Genomic DNA, 24,721 nt, shown 5'->3' with positions numbered 1-24,721 from the left:
AGGGACTGTCACAAAGACCTTAGTGTTTTATTATATACTAGATGCTGACTTTGTACAAATTTATTTTTATTTTTTTTTGTCTTTTATATTCCTATTATAATGCACAGTCTCAGAGTTTAGCATTTCACTACATATTGTGCTGTGTGCGTAACTGTACAGTATGTTACAAATAAAATAAAATTTGATTTGATAGGACACTCTGTCCAGTACTGGACAGCAACAAGTTTCCTAGGATCCTGATGTCTGTCTCACACAGTGTTGGCACTATATAGTGCCAGGTCTCTATTAGACACTAATCTCATCGATGCACTTATCAGAAAGCAACAATTCCACAAGCCCACTAATTCTCTTTGAGTTACCGCATGATGGTGGTGGGTGATCTCAGAACTTTGGATCTTTTTTATTATTCTTAAAGATACATTATCTGCCAATAGATAGCTACAAGGCCACAAGGAATTGCAAATATTATGACGTGGGCGCCATATAACTTAATGTCTTATTAGCCCCTTTAGTCTTGTCAGTTCACTGCCTTTTATCAGAAAGAAAAAAATTCTACTAGGCCATCAAATTCTCTTTAGACTTGTAGGATTTTTTTAAATATCATGCTGTTTACATCATCAACATGTATTAATAAAGCACACATTTAAGTAAAAGTGTAGCTGAAAGTGTTTAACCCCAAAAATAAAAAAGTTAAAATCATAAAGTAAATAAATAAATAAAAACAGACATTACGAAAAAGAACACTAGGGATGCCCCAATCAGGTTTTTTATTGGGCCGTTACCCACCACCGACTTCATGTCACAAGAAATGTCAAATTCTGATTGGTTTTCATTACCATCTAATTATTTTTTACATTATGCTCCTACATACCCAGCCATATAGAAACCTTATGTTGTATATTAAAGTGTCATGTCATGTTATTTTATAACTCACTTAAACCAAACAAGAGTTGTATGGCTGAGGCCTATGCCAGCCAACATAGTTGCACAAGGCAGAACAAACCAGGGACAAGGTGCCAGTCCATTGTAGGGCAAACACACACATACCCACAGACAAATGCACACGTGCACACACACACACACACACCAATCACACAATAAGGCCAATTTAGAAACACCAATCCACCTAACCTGCATGTCTTTGGGCAGTGGCAGGAAATCCACACAGACTTGGGGAGAATGTTCAAAATCCATGTAGGGAGGATACAGGACACAAGCTGTGATCTCTTTTCTATAAGGCATATATTAAAGTGGTATTTTTATAATTAAACTGCAGACCACAGGTGTTATCTGTTCTTTTTTTTATTAACATCATGAAATTCTGTAGGCTTATTGTTCTGTGGACAGAAAAAAATACTAAAATAAAATCTCCTTGAAATATACTTTTTTAAATAATAAACCATGTACAAAAATATGTTTCCATAATACAGATGCCATAAAAGAAAATAATCATAATTACAAGTCACAATTCTAATAAAATGTTCATGTTTATCGAGAAGATACAAGGCTAACATGATGAACAAGTTTAGACGTAAAACTGACTCATTTGACTCAATAGTTACAAGGCCTATTGTTTACTAAACAGTGAGGGCAAATTCTTCTTCTTCATAGGCTCCCACCAAGGTTGTGTTCTTTCACCCCTCCTATTTTCACTTTATACAAATGACTATAGATCCATAGACAAAGTGGTAAAAATCCTAAAGTTTGCTGATGACATAACCATAGTGGGTCTTTTTTCCAATAATGCCATTTCTTCCTATCTAAGAGAGGTAGGCTGTCTGGTGGAATGGTGTTCTTGTAACAATCTGGAGATCAATGCTATTAAGACAGTGGAAATGAGGATTGACTTTCAATGACAAGTCACTAACTGTCCACCTTTGCAAATTAATGACCAGACTGTCTGTGGTTCAGTCATTCAAATTCCTTTGGGCTACTTTCACTAATATGTTAACATGGGTCGGGTACATCACCTGCATCATCAAGAAATCCAGGCAGAGATTGTTCTTCCTTTGCCAGCTAAAGAAGCTTAGCATATCAAGGTGGATATTGTTACATTTTTATTTAGCCTTCATTGAGAGTATTATTATTTCCTTTATCACTGTTTGGTTTCCTTCTGTCTCCCCTCTTTCTAAGAGCTGGCTGCAGCAGGTGATTTGTTCAGCTGAGAAAATCATTGGCTGTTGTCTCCCACATTGAAAGATCTGCTCATTGCCAGAGCAAAGCAGAGAGTAGGAAAGATTGTAGCTGACTCCGCACACCCCAACAGTCATCTGTTCATTAAATTCTCTTCATAGAGGAGTTACAGGTCTATTGTGACCCAAACTACACACCATCTCCGTAACTTCTTTCCTCAAATTATTCCAAATCCTAAACAAACTGTTTTGGCCACATATAAATGGTAACTGGGCTGTTTGTGGATTTGTAAATACTTTAGATTTGCTCAAATTGTATTATTTGATATCTATTATTTTGTATAATTTTTCTCATTATTTTGATAGCAGTAGAGTGTTGTACCGTGTTAGCCATAGATTGATACAGGAGAAAGTGGGGTGAAAGGACACCTTTTATTGGCTAACTGAATAGATTACAAATGCAAGCTTTCGAGGCAGCTAAGGTCCTTTCATCAGGCAAGGTTTGTTAACTTATTGAAGTTTTCAAATGTTTTGTTCGAGAAATTGTTGTATTTGTGTAAAGGTTTTCACAGTGTTAGGTTAATGGTGGGTTGTAATTGTGTTGTATTGTGTCGGTAATGTCTTACATTTCATGTTTGCCCTGAACCAAAGTCAATTGTGATATGTTTCACATGCTCACAGTAAAGTGATTCTCATTCTGATTCTGATCTGTTCTTTCTCTAATTAGAAATATGAGCTGCTGTACTAAACATGAGGTCACTCAGGATCCATGCTCAGACAAGGAGCCTCTGTTTCAATTGCAGGACAAAATGAAAAGGTGCGAACTCATTCTGCTGCAGCCGGACTTTCTTTCTTTTCTTAAACTGCCATTCCTCACACTACACAGCACAGCTGCTCAAATTCCCTTTTCTCAGTGTATGACTTCACTTTCTTTAATGTAAAACATTATATTCCTGTCGTCTCTATCTCTAAAAGTCTCTGTCATTTGGCTGCAGTTCGGCAACTAAATGTCATGTGTGCTCACTCACTCAACTACCGTATTATATCTCGCACAAAGGAACACAATTATTGTAAAGCTTAGAAAACAATAACGTGTAATAATGGAGCACCTCAGGGAACTGTCCTGTCTCCCTCTACACAACAGACTGCCAGTATGATACCAGCACTTACCACCTACAGAGACTTTCAGATGTCAATAACTCCACATTACCTTAGAAAGGACCTTGTGTGATAGTGTAAGGATAGATAGATAGCATTTTATTGGTCCCAAGGGTACATTTTACAAGATTATGAAAAACAAAAACAACATCAACTCCATAAACACACACAAGTGTTATAATATGGAGTTCCAAACATAGCAGAAGATATGAGGCTTCCAGACAGCTCCAGAAAAGGCAGATCAGAACCCTCACAGGCCAACCCAGAAAAGACCTCAAAGTGGGCAGCTTGCCTTGAAAGTTTAAAAAACAATATGAATCCTAAAATATGTTTTACAAAGGAGATTAAACCATATATAATTTGGTTTGTAAAGGCAATCCCAAACTGTAATCTTTACAAATTGAGGTTTAATTTACAAAAAAAGGAGAAATAACAAGAACACTCAAAAAACAAAGAAAGAGCAGAAATAAACTGAAAAGCCAGTAAATCCACCCAGAAAATCACAACCACTCTAAACTCATTCATACTAGAATGGACACCACCGTTCACTCCTCTCCTCTGGGCTTCTTATTAAGCTATAGGGTGGACCCAGCAGCAGTGACATGAGGATGGCCACACCCCTTGAGGCTCCACCCACAACAAACAAGCAATAGAGGCACATTTTAAAAGACAGTATACAATTACAAACAGAAAATGCATGAAAATTATAAATATATATTATATCATTCAATATATCATATTATCTCATTCAAAAACAACAAAATTGACAATGGAACAATGAACACATATAATCCAGATAGACAATCTTGGCTGTAATACACCAAAAAAAAATAAAAATAAAATAATAATAACAATTAAAATAAAAAACAAAACTTCCACAGAACAGTTTTGTCAAGAACAAGCCCATTTATCCCAACAAGTGTGCCCATTCTCTTCACCTAGATTATCCAAAATAACAAACAACATACACTACCGGGTAATTTATTCAATGTGTCTATGGTTGTTTTCATGAAGAAAATCATTCTAACTAAACAAATTTCTAACTGTGTTCATGTGTACTTTGCTTGAACTGAAGATGTTCATCTTTCCACTGGGCTCACAGCTCTCAGTCCCAGTATAACACTAGTCACTCTTTTTTGGAAGTTCTCTAGCACTGATGTGTCTTGTAAGGTGAGTGAGGGATCTCTGCTTCAGTTTCCAGCTATGACATTAGAAATATGAAGATATCTATACAATTGATGAAAGTGATTCTTAAACTGTGTTAAATAACTTTCACTTTCCCTGTTGTGATCCAGACATGGTGATAAACTGTTTCACAGTAACAAAATACATATAATCTCCTAAAGAAAGGCACATGACTTATGAATTCTGATCTTTCACTTTATGCGGTCAGGATGGATAAGTTCTTTAGTTAGTTAAAAAAGATCCAGTTGTCTGTACTGTGCCGTTTATTTATTCATAGCAGTCAACACCTCCTTGCAACCGGAATTGAAAAACAGTTTTTTTTTTTTTTAGTTATCTGATATTGTGATTTGTGAGACTAATTATTTTTAGCTATATGCCTGCGCCTGAAGCAATGATAATTCTATCAGACAGGGACTTTAAGTGACTTTGGACCAGACAAATGATTAAGAGATAGTGAAAAATGCGCTATATTGGGTTTCTTAGAAGAGCACAGACCATATACTGTATAGCATATTCAAACAGCTGAGCTGATATTTAGCCATACATGGTATTAGTCATAAATAATTGTTCACTGAATATGCTAAACGTGTTGGTATTTAAGAATTGTCAGAGACCCACTAGCCAGAATCCTGTCAGCACAGATGTAAAGTCTACTCTGTGCCAAGAACAATGCCCCCTGTATTTTACTGAATGGAACGTCAATCATCAACAATCCCCACTGTAGACCTCAGCAGATCCTTAACACCAGACAGTCAAAAGACAAACTCTTTTGCCTGCTCTCTGGTTTTATTTACCTGGGGCCTCATGTATAAACGGTGCGTACGCACAGAAATGTTGCGTAAGAACTTTTCAACGTTCAAATCGCGATGTATAAAACCTACACTTGGCGTAAAGCCACGCACTTTTCCACGGTACCTCATACCTTGTCGTATGCAAGTTCTCCGCTCGGTTTTGCAAACTGGCGGCACCCAGCGTCAAAGCAATGGTACTGTTCTTGTGTGATTACTCATTATTTTCATGACGCGGCTTTATAAATACACAGAAACTAACTGCATATTGTTTATTAGTGTAATGCATCTGATTGTAATTAACTCGTAACAATATAATGGTCCAGGGAACAGCCATAGTATTCCAAATACCATAACTGCTCTCACTTCTCCTTCTTCTTCTTCTTCTTCTTTCAGCTGCTCCCGTTAGGAGTTGCCACAGCGGATCATCTTTTTCCATATTACTCTCACTGCACGACTCTGAGTATTTATATCACTGTATCTGAGTGTGAATCACAGCAGCAGCTGATCGGAAAGAGAATTATCGGTATACGGCATTAAGGACACGCTGTCTCAGCCACTGCAAAACGTTTTAAAGCCTTTCCTGTACGGACCTCGCGGTTCAGAAACAGTTTAATCCCAAGAACTTTAAATGCACTCAATCAATTGCTCCTTGTAGAACTGTTTGTACTTATAAGTACAATCACCCCACTGTAAACTTGCACTACAGTTATAATATTCACAACCTGAGCCACTTTATAAAGCGCGTATTTACATATGATGACGATATCATTTTTAAGGTGAAATGCAGCAAAATATGTTTGTTAAATTATACACATAAAACTTTAACTTCATTTAAATAATCTATATTCTTCACTGGGAGTGTCTTAAAGGATAGAATAATTAAACATGTACTACGAAGATATTTCAATGTTCTTTAAACGTTTTGAAGAATCGGCGCTAAGCTTACAGATGGCTTAACTTCTATTACAGAGCTGATTGTATGGCGATCGGTTACTTGGGGAAAGAAAAGCAAGGACTCTTGGGCGCCAAATATATATTGAATATAAAACAGAAAGAGAAAATAACAACACAGCTAAAAACGCAGCAACAAATGTCGACAAAAGATAAATGCTTGTCATGAGCACGAGGCTAATGAAACCCATGTTTAATAACGTGCTTTAGCTCCTATCATCATGAAAATGACATCACGTATACATCTCAGTATTTTAGTTATTCAGAGAGCTGTAATATCACGAATGTAATGGATTCTGTGTCCAGTTGGAGGAAGAGAGCCAGTTTAAGAAGCAAGTAGTGATTCACACACATAGAGCACATAGAAGATCAAATACAAAACAAAGCATTTAACGTGCTACTTTAATTACGATGTGATTTGAGAAACTGGTTAATTAAACGATTTTAAGATGAAGTTTATAATGTTCTACTAAATGACAAAATAAACTACGTGATTAAAGTGGAAATGTCGAGATTGAAGTTGACATTTCGTGCTTTTTCCCCACCGTGTGCCTTTTTTCTCTGTACCCTAATAAACTTTCATATGACACTCAGACAGTGGGCTTACAACTCGGCTTTTCACGGCGACTTTGATATGTGACTTCTTTTTTATTTCCGGCACTGTGTGATTTTGTGAATGTGAGCTTTCAAGTTTCTCCAACACGCTATGTCACTCGATCAACTTCATTTTGTTGATTATACCACGGTTTATTTGAACAAATAGTATGTTTTTCCTTTGCCTCCACTTGGTATTCGCTGAAATTCTTATATTTTCCCCGTGCTTTTCCCATTGTCTTTTCACAGAAGGCTGCGCTTAAGGGCGATTTATATTGATTTGCATATTCAAATAGGCATAATTCTGGCAGGATTTGGGGCGTTACATAATGCGCGTGCACGAGCGTTAGTTTTCACGCTGATTGGGATTTATGTAACGGAAGAACGTGGAAGTTGGAGTAAGCACAGATTCCTGCATCTGGATTTTTCTGTGCGTAAACACATTTCGGCTTTTGTGCTTACGCCATGTGATAGTGCGAGTTCTACGCACGGCGTTATACATGAGGCTCCTGGTCATTCTCAGCATACATACAGCAGGTGATTGCTCTCTATATCTTTTTCATTCAAACTCTTGTGCATGTGCGAATCCTGCTCTCAATATTCCTAAGCTTTCCCTTAGCCCTTAACTTATGGCTCTAAACCCAACCGGCAAATAAGCCAGCAAATAATCTGGTATTCTTTAACCTGCAGCCATGGAGTAACACAGAAATGTCAGTGCTGTTATTCTCGGGGCATGTGTGTGGCTCAGTATGCCTTCAGGACCTGTGCGTGTGTCCACAGCTGTGGCACTGCCCCTGTCCCAGGGCACTGAAAGTCACAGCCGAGGATGCACCAAGTCAAAGACTAAACAAGAACAAGACTTACTAGTTAAAAGAATAACAGTGTGTTTTATATATAAAGTCCAAAATGATGTGCAAACAGTGCAATAAATAAATAGTTTAATAAATAATTCATACAATTGTGGCATAAAACTAAATATGTGTCCCAGGGTGTTTAAAATGTGCATTCCGATAAACATTAAAATCCAAAGAGGAGACATAAAATCACGAACGTTCCTTCCTACTCCTTCTTCATCCTTGTCAGCACCCATGGGCAGACTCAGTCTGTTGCATCAATATCGATCAGCACCCACAGACCTGGACCTGGCACCTTGTCGGTCACCATAACTATTGTCACACACGTGCGTATGGTAATTCCACAGCAGACCAGGAGATGGCGGAGTGTGCTGACCTTTTTCCTCACTTTCCTGCAGGGCAGTCACAAGAAACTGCGCCGGGCCCTGATGATGTCACTTTCGGTTCTGAACTTGATGATGTTACTTCCAGTTCTGGCCCCTTGGATTACGTCTCTTCCAGAGTAGAACCCATGGACGAAGAGCCTGCCGGTTCTGGCCGTTTTGATGATGTCACGTCTGGGACCGAGCCTATGGAAGAGGACCCTTCCGCTTCCGCCCTTGATGATTTCACTACCCTTACTGGCCTTTAAAGCTGCCATATTCTCCGAAACTAGTCATGTCTATCTTGGACTCTGATCTGTGCACATCAGTGCTATCAATTTACCCATTTTGCAGTCAGGGGACATTACGGGTGGCTGCCCCAAACCTTTTTATGACTCTTGTCTCTGGCTTTTGTGACACTATATACTGTATAAAAAGAAGAAGGCTATAGCTATACAACATGAATCAAACTAATTCTGTGTCATGGCTCATCACACAGCCTTCTTGATCACATATGTGCACTTTCTGGATTGTGACGGGTCCTAAGGTGTACTTTCAATTGTCAGACCTCCCATTGTCTATTCAAACCTAACATTTTTACTTCCTGTGTTGCGGGGTGTTGTACCGTGTTATCCATTATGGATGCAAAGACAAGTGAAGTAAAATGACACCTTTTATTGACTAACAGAACAGAATGCAATATGCAAGCTTTCGAGGCCCCTTCTTCAGGCAAGTACTAACTTCTTATTACTTTCTACATGTAATAGTTTACATTTACTTACATTAAATTTCACCTGCCACAAATTTGCCTAAGTCTGTAGGCTATCCAAGCCCCTCTCTAACAATTTAGGTTGTACTATACTGCCCCCTGTGTTTATGGATTGAATGGCGGGTGTCCCAGATATCCACATGGCCATCATCATCCAATTTGTCCATGTGAAGCCTGTAAGCTACGAGGACTGATTTATACCATCTATGTTAGGTAGAATGCCTAGTGGGGGCTGGGTGGTCTTTTGGCCTTGGAACCCCTGCAGATTTTGTTTTTTTTTTTTTTATCCAGCCTAAATTGAGTTTTTTTTATTTTGATTTTTTCTGTCCTCCTTGCCATCTGACCTTAACTTTTTCTTGGTTACACACTGTATAATATTATTGCCTAATCTTGTCTGTTTATGTTTTGTATATTAACTTCCTTTTTAAATCATCTTGTAAAGCATTTTGAGCTACATCATTTGTACGAAAATGTGCTTCATAAAAAATATGTTGTTGTTGTTGCTTACTTGATATCAGAATGAAGAGTTTAATAGAGTCACCCCAACTCAACAAAGCTTATTTTTGTCTGCTGACCTTTTATGTAGCTTACATATTTAACATTAATGGATTTAACTTAATTTTACACAAGGGTTGGCCTAATTTATTGTTTTTCCACTAGGGCCCATTAAATTCTAGTGACAGCACTGAGCTTCTGCATTCCCTGGAAATCATTAATCATTAGATCTGTCACGCATATGTGTCAGAGAGTCACCATCCAGGTTCCTCCCAGGTATGTAATATTACCACAGGCCTAGAGGGGGTGCCGACACTAACTGTCTCATCTTCCTTTGACTCCACAATGCCAAGAATCCGCCCAGTGAGGGCAGTTAACTTCACCCCTTCTGGTCCAAAGACCTTAAAAGCTCAGCCACCCAGAAGGAGGTGTCACTTGTTGACTAAAGAACGGAGGAGATGGAGCTTCTGCACACCCAGAGAAAATCACTTCAAAGAATTTTGATGGGCAGTGGCCTTGTTTTGTTAGAATGCCATTGGCCATCATTTTATGTTTTAATTCCTGCCATCAAGCAATTTGATTTTTGTTTTTATTTCAATTTACAAGTAAACAGAGAAAGCCAAGTTGATGTCCCAACATTTATCTTGTCTTTTAACCTGTCATTCTCTCGGATGACCACAGATCATTGATAATTACAAAGCGGACATCATCACTTAAAAAAAAAATAAATCAGGTATGACTATCAGAAGATATTCAAAACTGAACCCTAGCTGCTTTAATTACGGATAAGACTAGAAATGAACCTGCACCTCACTCTAATATTGCAGAAGAAGAACAGCACATTAAAAACATGTTGGATGTTCAAATTGTTCTTTATACAGCCTCCAGTCAATCCAAAATGCTGTGGCAAGAATTATTTACAAGAACAAGAAAATACGATCACATAACCCCAGTTCTTAAATCCTTACACTGGCTCCCGGTTAAGTTTAGGGCATATTTCAAAATCCTCCTTTTAACATATAAAGCATTAAATGACAGAGGTCCAGCTTACTTATCTGAACTTATCATGACTTACAAACCAGAACACACATTAAGATCTCAAGATGCTGGTCTGCTTATGATTCCAAGAATTAATAACATAACAGTGGGAGGTCGAGATTTTAGTTACAGGACCTCTAAACTGTGGAATGGTCTGCCTGCTACTATAAGAGATGCCCATTCAGTCTCAGCTTTTAAATCTCGGCTGAAGACTCACTACTTCAGTTTAGCACACCCTGCCTAGAGCTGCTGATTAACTGTACAGACTGCATCTCTGTTGTTGGTCATTAGCACTAAAACATAAGTAACATGATAGTTAGAATTTGATACTAACCCTCACCTGTTCTGTTTCTCTTCTTGGGACTCAAATGTGGCACTTGGTGCCACGGCCCACCTGCCAAGTTGTTTTGCCTGCCTATGGTAAAGTCATCCCTGATGAAGGATCGCAGGAATCGTCGGGTAGATGGGTCCTTTCATCGGATTGGCTGTCTCAGCTGTGGAATGACCAATTGGGGGAGGAAGCTTGATGGCCAAGGTCTCCAGGACTCTGAACAAATCCAAATTGTATTATGGGATATCATCTACTGTATAATTCTGCTCTGTACTTGTAATATTTCTATTGCACTATTATATTATATTGAGGATTACTTGTGTTTTGTTCTGTTCTGTGTGTTGTATTGACCCCCTTCTTTTTGACACCCACTGCACGCCCAACCTACCTGGAAAGGGGTCTCTCTTTGAACTGCCTTTCCAAATGTTTCTTCCATTTTTTTCCTTACAAAAGGTTTTTTTGGAGTTTTTCCTTGTCTTCTTAGAGAGTCAAGGCTGGGGGGCTGTCAAGAGGCAGGGCCCGTTAAAGCCCATTGCAGCACTTGTTGTGTGATTTTGGGCTATACAAAATAAATTGTATTGTGTATTGTATTGTATAACACGTGGTATGAAGTTGTGGAAGGATGCTTTAACAAAAACAAAACAAAGTGTCATTCAGCTCCACACAGGGGGTTTGTTATTTCCGCCTCTCCCTTTGTTTTGCTGTGTGTGGGTGTCCTGGACTTGCCATGCTTTTGTATTTTATTTTACAAACAAAGAGTTGTTTGCCTTGGTGATGCTCTACTCCACTTTTGAGTGCTTGATTAATATAGTCTGTACCATCTGATTCATAAAATACTTCACTATATTATAAGGTGGCCACATCCATGATGGGGATTAAAGCATTTAATGTGTTTCTTGGCTGGATGCATTTTTGATTTGGTGGCTTAAGCTAAATGCAATTATTTGGTTAATTCTAGTTTGACATCTATTCTGCTGGTGTTAGTTACAGAGCAGGACTTCTGCTCAGAGAGTGGCACTGACCTCCTGTTACAAATCCTTTTTTCAGTCCATCACTTAAATAATTATTGCATCTACACTGCTGCCCTGTGTTTAATTTAAATTCTTTGAACATCAGTGCACAGTTCTTGGAATCAAGATGGGGATTAATTTGTTTTTATACGGAGAACTCATATCGACTAGCGTCTGCCCCCAATTGACAAATGCCCATTGGGTTGAGCACCACATAAAATAAAGTGTGGGAGTAAATGCTTTTTTTTTTTTTTACTATTTAATTTAATATTGTGGGTTTCCTCCGGGCGCTCCGGTTTCCTCCCACAATCCAAAGACATGCAGGTTAGGTGGATTGGCGATTCTAAATTGGTCCTAGTGTGTGCTTGGTGTGTGGGTATGTTTGTGTGTGTCCTGCGGTGGGTTGGCACCCTGCCCAGGATTGGTTCCTGCCTTGTGCCCTGTGTTGGCTGGGATTGGCTCCAGCAGACGCCCGTGACCCTGTGTTCGGATTCAGCGGGTTAGAAAATGGATGGATGGATGGATGGATGTTTCTTTGTATCAGTATACTGCTGCTGGATTATGTGAATTTCCCCTTAGGATTAATAAAGTATCTATCTATCTATCTATCTATCTATCTATCTATCTATCTATCTATCTATCTATCTATCTATCTACTTATAAAGGGATTTGAAGGTTGGGTCAGGTTTTGTGAAAAATTAATTCACGCTTTTGGTTTAAGTCAGCTACATTACTGTAATGCACTCCTAACCGGAATATTTAAAAAAGACGTCAACCTGTGGCCATTGGTTTAGAACACAGCAGCAAGAATATTAGCCAGAAAAAGAAAATCTGAGCACATGTCACCAGTTGTAGCACCCGTTTACATTGGTTACCCGTGTCCTTTAGAATCGACTGTAAAATCTTTAGTAATCTTGGTCCTTCCTAAATTTAGGATTGTCTGTCCCTCTACACTCCAAGTCATAACCTTAGATCTTTTAATGGTACTCTGATTATTACTCCAAGAGCCTAGCATAAAAGAAGTGGTGAGGTGGCCTTCTGCTGCTCTTCTTCTTCTTTATCTTTTCCCACTTCTATGTGGGGGCCGATGTGCTTGAGCAACCTTCTCCAAACAGGTCAGTACTGCACATCCATCCCAATTAGATGCTTTTTCTTCAGATCTTCTTTTACTTTATCCATCCACCTCTGCTTTGTCCTCCCTCACTTCTTCTCCCCTTGTACTGCCATTCCCATCACCCTTTTGCCCACATACTCCTTGTCTCTCCTCATCTCATGTCCATACCACTTCAACCTACTCTCCTGTCCTTTCTTAGATGTCTCTCCCACTTTTGTTGTACCTCTGATTGTGTCATTTCTTATTCTGTCTTTTTTTGTAACTCCACACATCCATTTGAACATTTTCACTTCTGCCACACCTAACTTCTTCTCCTGCACTCCCTTTACTGTCCATGTCTCAGCTCCATACAACACTGCTGCTCTTACCGCTGTCTGTACAACCTGACCTTTAACCTTTGCATGAATTCTTCGACCACACAACACTCCTAATACCTTATTTCAATTGTTCCATCCACACTGCACTCTATCGGTTAGTTATGCGTTTAATCCTGGTGCACTGATCCTAGATATTTAAACTTGTCCACTCTTTTCAGTGGCTCTCCCTGTAGGCTAAATTCTGAATCCTGATCATCATTAAGCCTCAGATATTCTGATGTCTGATCTCCATTCTTTCAACTTCCTCTCCACTTCTTCTTTTCTGGTGATCCACAACACAATGTCATCAGCACAAAGCCCTCTCCAGGACAACTGGTCTTTCAACACATCCATAACCAGATCAAAGAGGTAAGGACTTACAGAAAAGACCCCTGGTGTTGACTTCCTCTAACTGGGATCTTGTCTGTCACCCCAACACTGCATTTTACTCGAGTCCTCACTACCTCATACATATCCTAGACAATCTTCACATACTTCTCTGGTCCTTTCTCTCTCATGCACTCCCAGACCTCTTGACGTGATACTCTGTCAAAGTACTTCTCCAAATCAATGTCACAAGATGTGTGTGGCTCCCAATGTGGCTGGGACATTGTGCTGTAAATATGGCACTGACGTAAAATTGACGACTTGACTCTCTTTGGTCATTAAAGATCTCTGGGCAACTTTTGAAAAGAGAAGGGTGTATCCCGATGTGCTGGCTAAATTGCCCATCTTGGCCTTGAGCATTCTGGCCCCCTAATCATCCCCTGTCTCTGTTTCTCTCTCTCCATCTTTCACCCTTTCATCACCACATAGCTTACAATGTCGTGAGTACACTGGTGCAAAAATGGCTGCCATCACATCATCCATGTGGGTGCTGTGCATTGGTGGTTGCTCCCCAGTGTCTCTATAAATCACTTTGATTAGCAATAAAAGCGTGATAGAACTGGATTTATTATTATTATTATTAATAAATGGTCTTATCATTGGGTGCTCATTTAGAGACAAAAAAACACAAAACGACTCTGTTGCTCTTAATTGTATGTCTGTCTTATGTACTGTAAATGTGTGTCATTTATTTTTTGTATGCTATTTATGCATTGTTTTTCTTATTTCATTTTAATTTTATGTAATTACTTCTTTGAGCCTTGTCCTTTGTATGAAAATGTGCAACAGAAATAAATGTTGTTGTTGCTGATGCTTGGTTGTTTTGCTCCTCACTAGTGATGAGAGAGAAGAGAACAAGTGATAAGTGACTTGGGAAAAGTGACAAATGATACATGACATGCACTAATTCTTGATGACAGAAGAAGTGAACAATAAAATCGACATGGCAAGCATACAGTGGATGTCTTTTCACCTTAGATGTCAGCACACAAAGTAGAAAATGAAATCTCAGCATAGAGAGTATGTCTCACCTGCACACTGCATGCATTTTAGCTTACATTGTAAATGTCCCGGTACTGTCCTAAAAGGCACTTACTGTATGAAGATGCTTAAAAAATACATAACTAAGTTGTGAAGTAAACGAAGCACATCGGCTGGCGGTGAACCTTCACTTTGAAGTGATGGGTGTTTAGGAGAATGAAAAGTATGTTGGCACTTGGCATGTAGCATTTATCGCATTATGAAAACAAAGCGTACATTTTAACTTGTTGGTCGCACTACATTTTTCTTTAACGACTTCACGATGAAACTTCATCATTTTCTACATGAGTTATTTTAACAGCTGGAATGTGGTGTTTATGATATTTTCCAAGGAAACTCTTCAGTTTATTTGTGCCCAAACCACCTTGTGTCACTTGGGTAAATAATTACATAAAACTGACGTGATTTTTTGTATTTAAAAAAACGCCCTAGCTGTCCACATGAAAGTAGGCCTTAAAACCTCTTTGGGTGTCACATGGAAGACGGTTTACAGGCTTTAATGGTGTCATTTCTCAGCCGGACCAGGGGTTGGCACTGCCTTCTAATCCTCTATCCTTTTGTCCCTCTGAGGACCAAGTGAAGATCATACCTTCCAGTAGCACCACCTCTGATCCACACACTGATGACGCCACCTCCGACTCCCTCTAACAACATCCTATCCAGTCCAGAACCCACCTCTACAGACATCACTTCCTTATTCTGGCCTCCCTGACTTCTCCTTCTGTTCCTGCTTATTCAATATAGAAACCACAGAAGTCCCTTGTTAGTCCACTCCATTCTGAACTCTGATTGTAAAGACGTGTTTCTTTATTTTGCTGCCTATTTTTTCAGTATACGGGGTGGCCATCCCCAAACCTTTTTCTGCCACCAACTATTTCTTATTACAGGGTCTTCCTAAATCTATCAGTGTGGGTGGTTGGCTCACTTCTCTCCTCAGTGCCACACCAAGCACATCTGTTTCTCACTTCATATTCCTGGTTTCCTCAAACCTCTAATGGCTGATCCCAGGTCCAGAGTTTAAATTAATAAGCCAGATGAGTGGAAGATGCTTTAGTACCCCAGCCTGGAACTCTGGGGTAATCTCACATAATAAATTCAAGACATCCTTAGGCTATCCACTTACAGCCCCCTCACCATGGGCTCCTGCCATGTTCAGTTCCAAATTATATGTTAGGGTGGTAGGAAGTCTCCATGAAGCCTGTACTAACCAGAATATAGCAGAGGTTTATATAAAATGGAGACGTCATCCCCTAGCTTTAGTACAGCAGACTGGAGAACTTCTGTCACCTTGTAAAAGAAGAAGTAAGAAGAAGATCACTAAAGGGTTATCTCCACCCATTCACCCCATTTAGTACAAATAGAAATGAGAATAGTGAGCATAAAGTCCAAAGAAAGTAATCGAAGGGTGAACGATATTGTCCTATGTGTCCAAGACTTTGCCAACTCTTCCTAAGCCTGTACTCTTTTTGGGTTTGAGTGTCTTCTCCAGGAGCTCCATTCTAGTTAGAAATGGGTTCATCAGTGGACACTGGCTTCCAGTGCTTTTACTGTTTAAATTGCTCCCAGGGTGGAAGCAATGGAACTTTCTGGCAAAACCCAGGAGTGACCTCAAAACTCATTGTGGAACATGTCCTCCAGTCTGCAAACGAAAAAGAAGGAGCTGTTAGCAGCTACACATCCTCAAATGCTTGTGACAGGAGGTGTGACCTTTCCCAAGCCTGGTGGAGCACGCATGCAATAATCTGTCATTCTTCACTGCCACTCTCCTAGACCTGTGCCAATGGAGTCACTGCTACCTCGCTCTGATACAACGCTAACTGTCAAAACCACAAGAGGCAATTTGTTTCTTTTCTGTCATGACCACCATGTGGCTATTGCTTTGTCTTAAAGTCTAAATCCTGAGCAGGCTTCCCACCACAGAAGCATCAATGACAGCAATCTAGCACTGTGATTTCCTAAGAGAAGCAGCCTCCTTCTTTTTATTTCACCAGCCAGTTGAAAGGAATTGACTAAGAATACATTCTGATGTTGTTGTCAGAGAAGCTATTAAGGAACAATCCATCAACATCAAGAAGAAGTAGCATCAGAGATGGGAAGCAAATTGTACTTTAAATCACAGAAGTGTAAAGCAACAGAGAAGATCAATGGGGAGGGTGAAGCTTTATGGGAGCGGGTGTTTTTCTCAAGCGTGCTGACGATGACCTAACACGTTGCTTAGTAAAGGGATGACAAACAAACATTGATTGATGATTTCACTGCACATATTTAGAAAAGATGAGCTCTGGCACAGGGGCAGTCGTAAATTCCACTGAGGGACGGTTATAATGAGGTCCTGGAACAGCCGGATTTAGACATGGTGAGGCACAAAGCTAATGGGAAGCTGCACAGACCCTATTCGGCAACTATTAAGAGAAAATAACACTAAACAAGACAATTTTAAAAAAATGCAAATGTAACTGTAACAAAAAAAAGAGAAATTTTGAGAAGTACATTTTGTCCATTAGGCCCTTGTTTGGCTTATGCCTAAATCCGGCCTTGGATAACTCTCACATTTGCAGTATACAGTTTAATGTCAAATATCCCACACATTTATTTTTACAATAAACCTTCAAGAAAACTCCCCAAAATGCTACTACCAATGAATGCTCATAACAGACTGTTTGATCCTAATTAGTCAGGCTTTAAGAGGGGCCATTCTACTGGGATGGCTCTACTTACTGTTGTGAACGCATTACAGCTGGCTAGAGCTATAAACATGTCATCTGTCCTCATTCTGGTAGACCTCTCCTCTGGCTCTGATGCTGTCAACCATCACATCCACCTTGGCATCACTGGTATTACCCTCAGGTGGTCTGAGGCCTACTACTTGAGAAGCCCCTACCATGTCTCCTGGTGAGGAAAGATGCCAAGGATGCATCAAGCAAACATGGCAGTGTCCCAAGGACTGGTGCTGGACACATTCCTCTTCAGTCTATGCACCTCCTAAATGAGTCGCATTATCTGCTTCCATGGTTTCTCTTATCATTGCTATGAGGATGATACATAGCAGTTGTTCCCTCCAGATAACCGCATGGTGTCAGCTGGGATCACCAAATGTCTCACTGATACTGCAACCTGGATGAAGGAACACCATCTCCAGCTCAGCCTGGCAAGGACTCCCAGCTCGTCTGTTTATGTAGCACCCCATCTCTGTTCAGCTCAGGTCATTATTACTATCACCCACCAAGTTGGTATGCAACCATGAGGTGGTTATTAATGACCAGATGTCCTTCACTGACCTTGCTGCAATGATCTCTCACTTTTGCAGATTCACTCTATACAACATCAGCAATATCAGACCGTATCTGATAGAGTATGCATCACAGCTCCTATTCTGGGCTTTGGTTTTGTTGCATCTGGACCACTGCAATTCTCTATTTGCATGGTGCCTGTACAGTATGTGACACCAAGTTTCTTCAGATGGTTGAAACTACTTCAGTATATAGAGTGTTCTCCTCTTTTCACATTGCTACATTGGCTCCCTCTAGCAGTACATGTTAAATTCAGATCCTTACTCCTTGCCTACAGAGTTCTCAACGGGTCAGTACCTGTATATATGGTGTGATAGATGGCCAGGAACCCTGCCCTAGAAGAAGGAACCGACAGACCGGTTTATGCCCGGAATGCTTCTGGGTGCAAGGGCAGCACTTCTACCACACTGGGGAGTGCTGCCAGAAGTTCATGGCCAGGTACTTGGGGCACATCCGGGATGAGATAAAAGGGGCCACCTCACTCCAATCAGGGAGCCGGAGTTGGGTGGAAGAAAGACGAAGCTTGCAAGACGGCCAGAAGAACCAAGGACTGCACTGTGTAAATATATGTAAATAATTGTTGTACAAAAAAACGTGTGTTGCTGTCACTGTGTCGTCGTGTCTGTCTGTGGCCGGGCTAGCTCTTACAATGGACACTCTTGTGAGGTCCTGTGTGCCATCTCGGCCACTCAGGTCGGCTGATGAATTCCGTCTGGCAATGCCACCTCTGAGTAGCATCAAATCTCTATCCAGGACTTTTTCATTTGTAGCCCCTGGCAAGTAGAACAAGTTCCCCACCTCCATCCGAAATTGAGACTCCCTCAATGTGTTTAAGAAGCATTTGAAGATTCTCTTGTTCTCTGAATTTTGTTCTAAATGATATTTGCTTGGTTTGGTTTTGGTAACCTAGGAATTGTAACTCGTTTCTCATTTTCTTCACTTGTGATGATCAATTTCTAAACTTGTCCTGTGACACTTGTTGCTAAACAGTCCCTCAGACTGATGTTTACTCAATTATGTTGACCTCTTCTGTAAGTTACTTTGGATAAAAGAGTCTGCTAAGCCAATAAATGTAAATACGTATTGTTTAATATTCTTCTTATATGGCCTTAAGGGGTGACATGGCAGTGCACTCATTAATGTTGACTCCTCACATCTCCTGGAGACTGCACTAAAGTCCCAATCTGGTTATTGTGGAAATCAAAATATCATTCCCATGTTTATGTATTCCAGTTTTCCTCAGTTTTCCAAAGACATACAAGTTACAATTTTATCCAAATGCATAAACACCACTTTCCAATATAAATATTTTGTTGACATTTGAAGAAAAAATAATAAGTGTAACTTCAGCAGCAACAAACTAAAACAATGGCATTTCTGTCAGAATACTTAAATTAATAGAGTGGTTTATTAAGTAGCAACTTGGCGATGAAGCATAAGTTGAAACGTTAGGAGGGTGGTGTTAAAGTCCAGTGTTAAAGAAGATGACACCCTGTGCGGTTCTCATTAAATTTATGTCCTCTAGTTTAATGTAGAAAATAATCTAAAGTAATTCATAAGTTATTTTACAAAGATGAGAGCTTTCAAACACACATTAAGTGGAGTTAACATTAGCTAGCAAGTGGAATAGAAGTTATGATAGGGCTAAAGCGTAACTTCATACATGCGTCGCACCCTTACATGCTGTTCATTTTGGTGAAATTTTTGCCCTGATGCAGCATTGGCACATCTAGTGGCATAGTAGGTGAGAAACTGGAGAATCAGTGGGCGTCAGGGACGGGGCAGCCTGTCCATTTATGTCAGTCAGACTCCAGTAGCACGTTATTGATAGATCAATAGGGAATGCAATGTGCGTAAGTGCTGAAGCGGGTACAAGGAGGGTTGCTCTCTGGCCGATTGTTGAAGACCAGTCTGGACAAAAGGCCAAAGCCAAATTTTGATTCAATCTCATCCTTGAATGCCAGTATGTGTATCCTGTTCTCTTTAGCAGTGGTGGTGAGATGTTGTAATGCACCAAAATTTATAAAACTGAAAGTAATAACAGTAAAAATCCCACAGAAACAGATACAGAAAATTAGACAACACAAATCAGGAGATATTCTAATGAGTTCCTGATGGAGGGGCGATTATTATTATGCACCTGACTGCTGACGGTTGACTGACTGCACATGGAATTACTTAAGATTAAGATATACCAGAATTAGATTATCTTCAAGTCCTTCTTTGGGGCACACAGAGTTAAAATGGAGAGTGGAAGAACTCAACACATTGGTAGGAAGACCAATAATATAAAACCCTATCTGTTCTACCTATTCTATTTGTGGTAGGCCTGTCCAGTGCCATTTTAACAGAACAATAGCCAGCCACTCAGCTGTAATTTCCTAGGTATGCCTATGCCAGAATTCTTCAATCTCTTCAATAGTGCATTTTTGGGACACTCTGGGATACTCACAACAGTCTACTCCACCATCTTCCTGAACCATTTCCTCCACTACAGAACACCACTTATCACAGGTATTGCCCCACCACACTTTGTAGTCTGAAGTGTATATCTACCATCTGCTGTTGTATTCATTGTCTGCTTTCTGTCCTATGCTACTATTCCCAGTCTTCGGGAAACATGCAGTAGAAACTGTCATTGTGCCGTGTTCACATCTCATCTCATCTCATCATCTGGAACCTCTTCTTCTGGTGAGAGTCACTCAGACTTCCCTGTCTCCAGCTACAGATTCCATTTTTTTCTGTGGACATCTAAGGAGTTCCCAAGTCAGCTGAGAGAAGGGATCCCTCCAGCATGTCCTAAGTTTGCCACAGGTTTTCCACCTAGTGAGCCAAGCATCTCTAGGGTCATCCATACAACATGCCCAGAACACTTCAACTGGCTCTTTTAAATCTGGAGAAGCAACAACTCTACTCTGAGACTCCCCTGAATCTCTGAACATCTCACCCTATCATGTAGTGTTACCCAAGCCACCCTGTGACGATGCAGGTTCTGGTTCCACGCTCCCATTGCTGTTTGGGAACCCTTGAACCCAACACCGTTGATAATGAAACCGAGTGAGCTAGTCAGTGAAGGCAACAATTAAGCAAGGGGAATGGTAAAAATGTGCAAAAGTGCTTTTATTAAAAAAAACAATCAAAACAAAAACAGGTGTCCTAATAAATAGTGCAGTTCATTCAAAAGTTCTTCATTAAATAAATCATCCATTAAAAGAACTTGGAGGTTAAAATAGAAAAAAAACAATCCTTTAAAACGAGAGGTTTAAAATGTTCTTTAGGAAGCAGTTTTTTTAAAAACAACAACAAGAAGCTTGGGGCCTTCTTTTGTGCTAGCGTCTCACCTGCTTCTCCCGGTTGGGCTTTGCAGCAGGCGAGACGCTCTCTGCAGCTGCCCTCTACTTCTCACTCTCGAGACTGGAGACCTCCCAAACCCTGGCTTCAGGCGGCACTCATCCCAGCCTCAGAGACTTGGATTCCCACAACGGCCAGGTCGCCCACGTTGAGGATTCCAGCACCAAGTCTCCCGACTTCCACTGCCTTTCCGTGGCTTCTCTGCAGCCAATCGCCTTCCTTTGGTCACTCCCGCTACCTGATCGCTCAGCGGGAGCGACATCTAACGCCAACACCTGGGTGTAGGCCCAACACCCCAGGCCCTCGCAGCTGCCCGTGAGCGCTCGTTCGCTCGCTCGCTCTATTTCTTTCTCACACACCGACCTGCTTCCTCATTCGCTCCCGGTAACCTCTGTCCTCTTTCGTTTCCTCTCCCTTTTCCTTAGGTTCAGCTCCTGCTTCAACATCAGGGACCTGTACAGCACTCACGGAGCAGCTGCCACTACTCCAATCTACTTGTCGATCTTATGTTCCCTTCTTCCATCACTCATGAACATCACAGGATTATCTACACACGAGACAATAGTACTGGGGTGTTGTACCGTGTTAGCCATTATGAATGGAGTGAGAAGTCAAGCAAAATGACTTTTATTGGCTAACTAAAAAGATTAAAATATGTAAGAGTTTGTGGCCCCTTCTTCTTATATCACAACTTGCCTGAAGAAGGGTCCTGAGTTGCCTTGAAAGCTTGCATATTGTAATCTTTTTAGTTAGACAATGAAAGGGGTCATTTTGCTTGACTTCTCACTACACATGACAATAAACATGAATTGTGAGGCAACTTGTTTATATCACCACTTAGTGGTCCCCATCATTATCCATGCTGATGGAATCACTGGCACCACCAGTTTTGCAAGGAAATTTGCATCAGTGCTTCAGGAGCATCCTGAATTTAATCATGTGGTGTACCTTAGTCTACCTCAAAATTCCAAGGTATGACCAATTCTCCATGACCAATGAAAAATGACACCAAACTTGTGCCCCATTAGAATTTTTGTCTTGGTCTCTGTCTCAGACCTCCACTAAGTATTTTGGTTAGTAAAAAAGAGGGATCTCGGTTTTCTTTCTGGATAGGTGGGTTATCTATTCCCTTAGACCTCTCCATATTGGGTGCATTTTGTTTAATATCCTTATGTACACTACATTGGGATCACTTTTTTATGCCTGGGGTACCCAAGAAAAGAATGGTTCAGCTGAACATGTGGATGAATGAACTTCAAATGTGTGAAGGGGTGGGCAAACCCTGAAGGCTGATCTTCATCCATACCACCATTACCACTATACATTTTTTCTTTTTTTTTTTGAGACATACTGGTGTGGCGTGACTGCAGGTATTTTTGACGAGGAATGAACTGGAGAAACATAAAAACAAAATCAACAAAGTAGAAGTCAAAACTAGGGAGACTAACAACAGGGAAGAAAATCCTGATCACTAGACGCACTTGAAGTTTGCTAACATTGTAAAATTTGAATCCAAATGATTCCTACACCTTTTGGTAAACCCCAATGTGCAATCCTAATTTGGAAGTCAAAGGAGAATTGTAGAATTTCAAGTCCTAAAAGTTTTGATGCTGTATTTATGCACAATCTTGGATATCAGTAAACATGTAGAGATGGCTTCTGAATCATCGCAGGATCGCATTCCCAGCAACCATCACATCACACCAATGGAGCAACTAAATAACAGGACTCTTAAAGAACAAGCAAGATATGCAAAAGAATAAAAAAAACAAATATAAATATATATATTCTAATCCAAAAATGAAACATAATGTCATAATCGAAATCCCCAGCCACTGGGGATGCACTAACCAGTGCGTTTCTTCATGCAAGTCCCAAGCCAAGATAAATGGGAAGGGTTACATCAGGATGGGGTTCCGGTATAACATTTTGCCAGATCAATATGTGGACAAGACATACAGGTAGTGGATGTAACAGAGCAAGATACAGAGGACAGGAGGACATGGAAAAAGATGACCCGCTGTGGCAGGAACAGCCGAAAAAAGGAAGAAGAAGACATAATCGAAATCTCCATAATACACAACCTCTAAATAAAACAACAGTACTGGGAAACAACAAAAGGGTATTGGTAAATAAAATGAATACAAAAAACAATCATGCCAATAGCAGCCAGCCTTGAACATGACTTCAATATTTTCCTTTGTAGAGAACCAGTCAACAATTATGCAGTTAGAAACTATAAAAAAATATTTTAACAAAAAATACAACTTACCCTGGATATGCCAACTATCTGTTCATCTGGCAGCACACTGATACGGACAAAGCAGGACTCAAAGTTGATCTCTTCCTTCTCCAGAAGATCTTTTCCTTGCACCAGTGTGACGTACAAGCTGTTGGAATTCATGTCATACTCCATGTTTACCTCAATCTGTCCAACTGTGAGGTCATTGCCAAAATTATTCCCGATGGAAGAAATTGAAGATAAAGAATCAGTGGACACAGATTTTCGAAGTGGCCCATATGACGTCAGCTCCACATCCTTGCTCATCAGCTCCAGTGTTCCCAGCTCATTGATTGTTTCATAGGTGTCGTCAATTCCCAGGCTGCTCTTCCGGCTTGCTGGCATCTTCTCCATGGCTCTCTTGTGATTGGATGCTGCCACTCTCTAGAAAGAAAACAGCAGAGAGGATGGATCTCAAGCACTTTGGTCTACATTATTTGTATGAAAATGTGCAATATAAATAAATGTTGTTGTTGTTATCTAATTAGAAAATGTAAATCTCAACACATTCTGCAAGGGGCACCATCAAGAGCGTTCTGACTAGCTGCATCACTGTCTGGTTTGGGAACTGCAGTATCTTACAATGCATGGTGCACACAGCAGAAAAGATCATTGCGACCTCTTCTGTCCTTTACAGATATCTTTATAAAGTGTTGCGCCCACAAATCCTACAGTAGGGGTGTCCAACTCTGGTCCTGGAGGGCCGCAGTGGCTGCAGGTTTTCATTCTAACCCTTTTCCTTATTAGTGAGCAGTTTTCACTGCTAATTAACTCCTTTTCCCTTCATTTTAATAGCCAATTTTAAAGAATTCAGTCCTCTGAATTGATTCTTTTCTTCCTTAAATGGCAGCCGAACCGAAATGAGACATGAAACGAGCCAACAGCTGACCAGCTAAATCGGGCTTTCAAACTCCGGCCAATTTCACTCCAACAAGTTTCTTATGAGAAGCCAATTCTTGCTGTTATTGAATATTATGACCTGTTCCTGCTCTCATTCTGCCACAGAGACTACCGTCAAGATGTTTTGTTGACCTCAGCAGCCAACATGACAGAGACCTTCACCTTTCTTTATTTTCAGGGTAGCTGGTCATGTGGCGGCTTGTTTTGTGTCTCATTATTGTTTGGCTGCTCATTAAGGCAAAAGAAACAACTAAGGGGTCTGAGTCACGTCAATTAAAACTAAGGCAAAACAAGTGAATCAGCAGCAAAAACGGCTCACTAATTAAGAAGA

The 24,721-nt window shown here is 40.3% G+C and overlaps 1 protein-coding gene across 2 annotated transcripts in view; it reads right to left on the bottom strand.

Moving 5' to 3' along the window:
* The window catches only part of syt12 (synaptotagmin XII), a 392,188-nt gene that overhangs the window by 113,372 nt on the left and 254,095 nt on the right, over positions 1-24,721 (bottom strand). For both annotated transcript variants that reach the window (XM_039744803.1, XM_039744812.1), the window contains exon 4: positions 23,482-23,874. In XM_039744803.1, coding sequence (XP_039600737.1) covers positions 23,482-23,874 — 393 coding nt within the window. The remainder of the gene's footprint in view (positions 1-23,481; positions 23,875-24,721) is intronic.

The sequence above is a fragment of the Polypterus senegalus genome, chromosome 1 (genome assembly GCF_016835505.1).
Source record: "Polypterus senegalus isolate Bchr_013 chromosome 1, ASM1683550v1, whole genome shotgun sequence".
NCBI classification, from domain to species: Eukaryota; Metazoa; Chordata; class Cladistia; order Polypteriformes; family Polypteridae; genus Polypterus; species Polypterus senegalus.
Note: the sequence above shows the minus strand (reverse complement) of the source record. Positions and strands in the feature narration are given on the sequence as shown.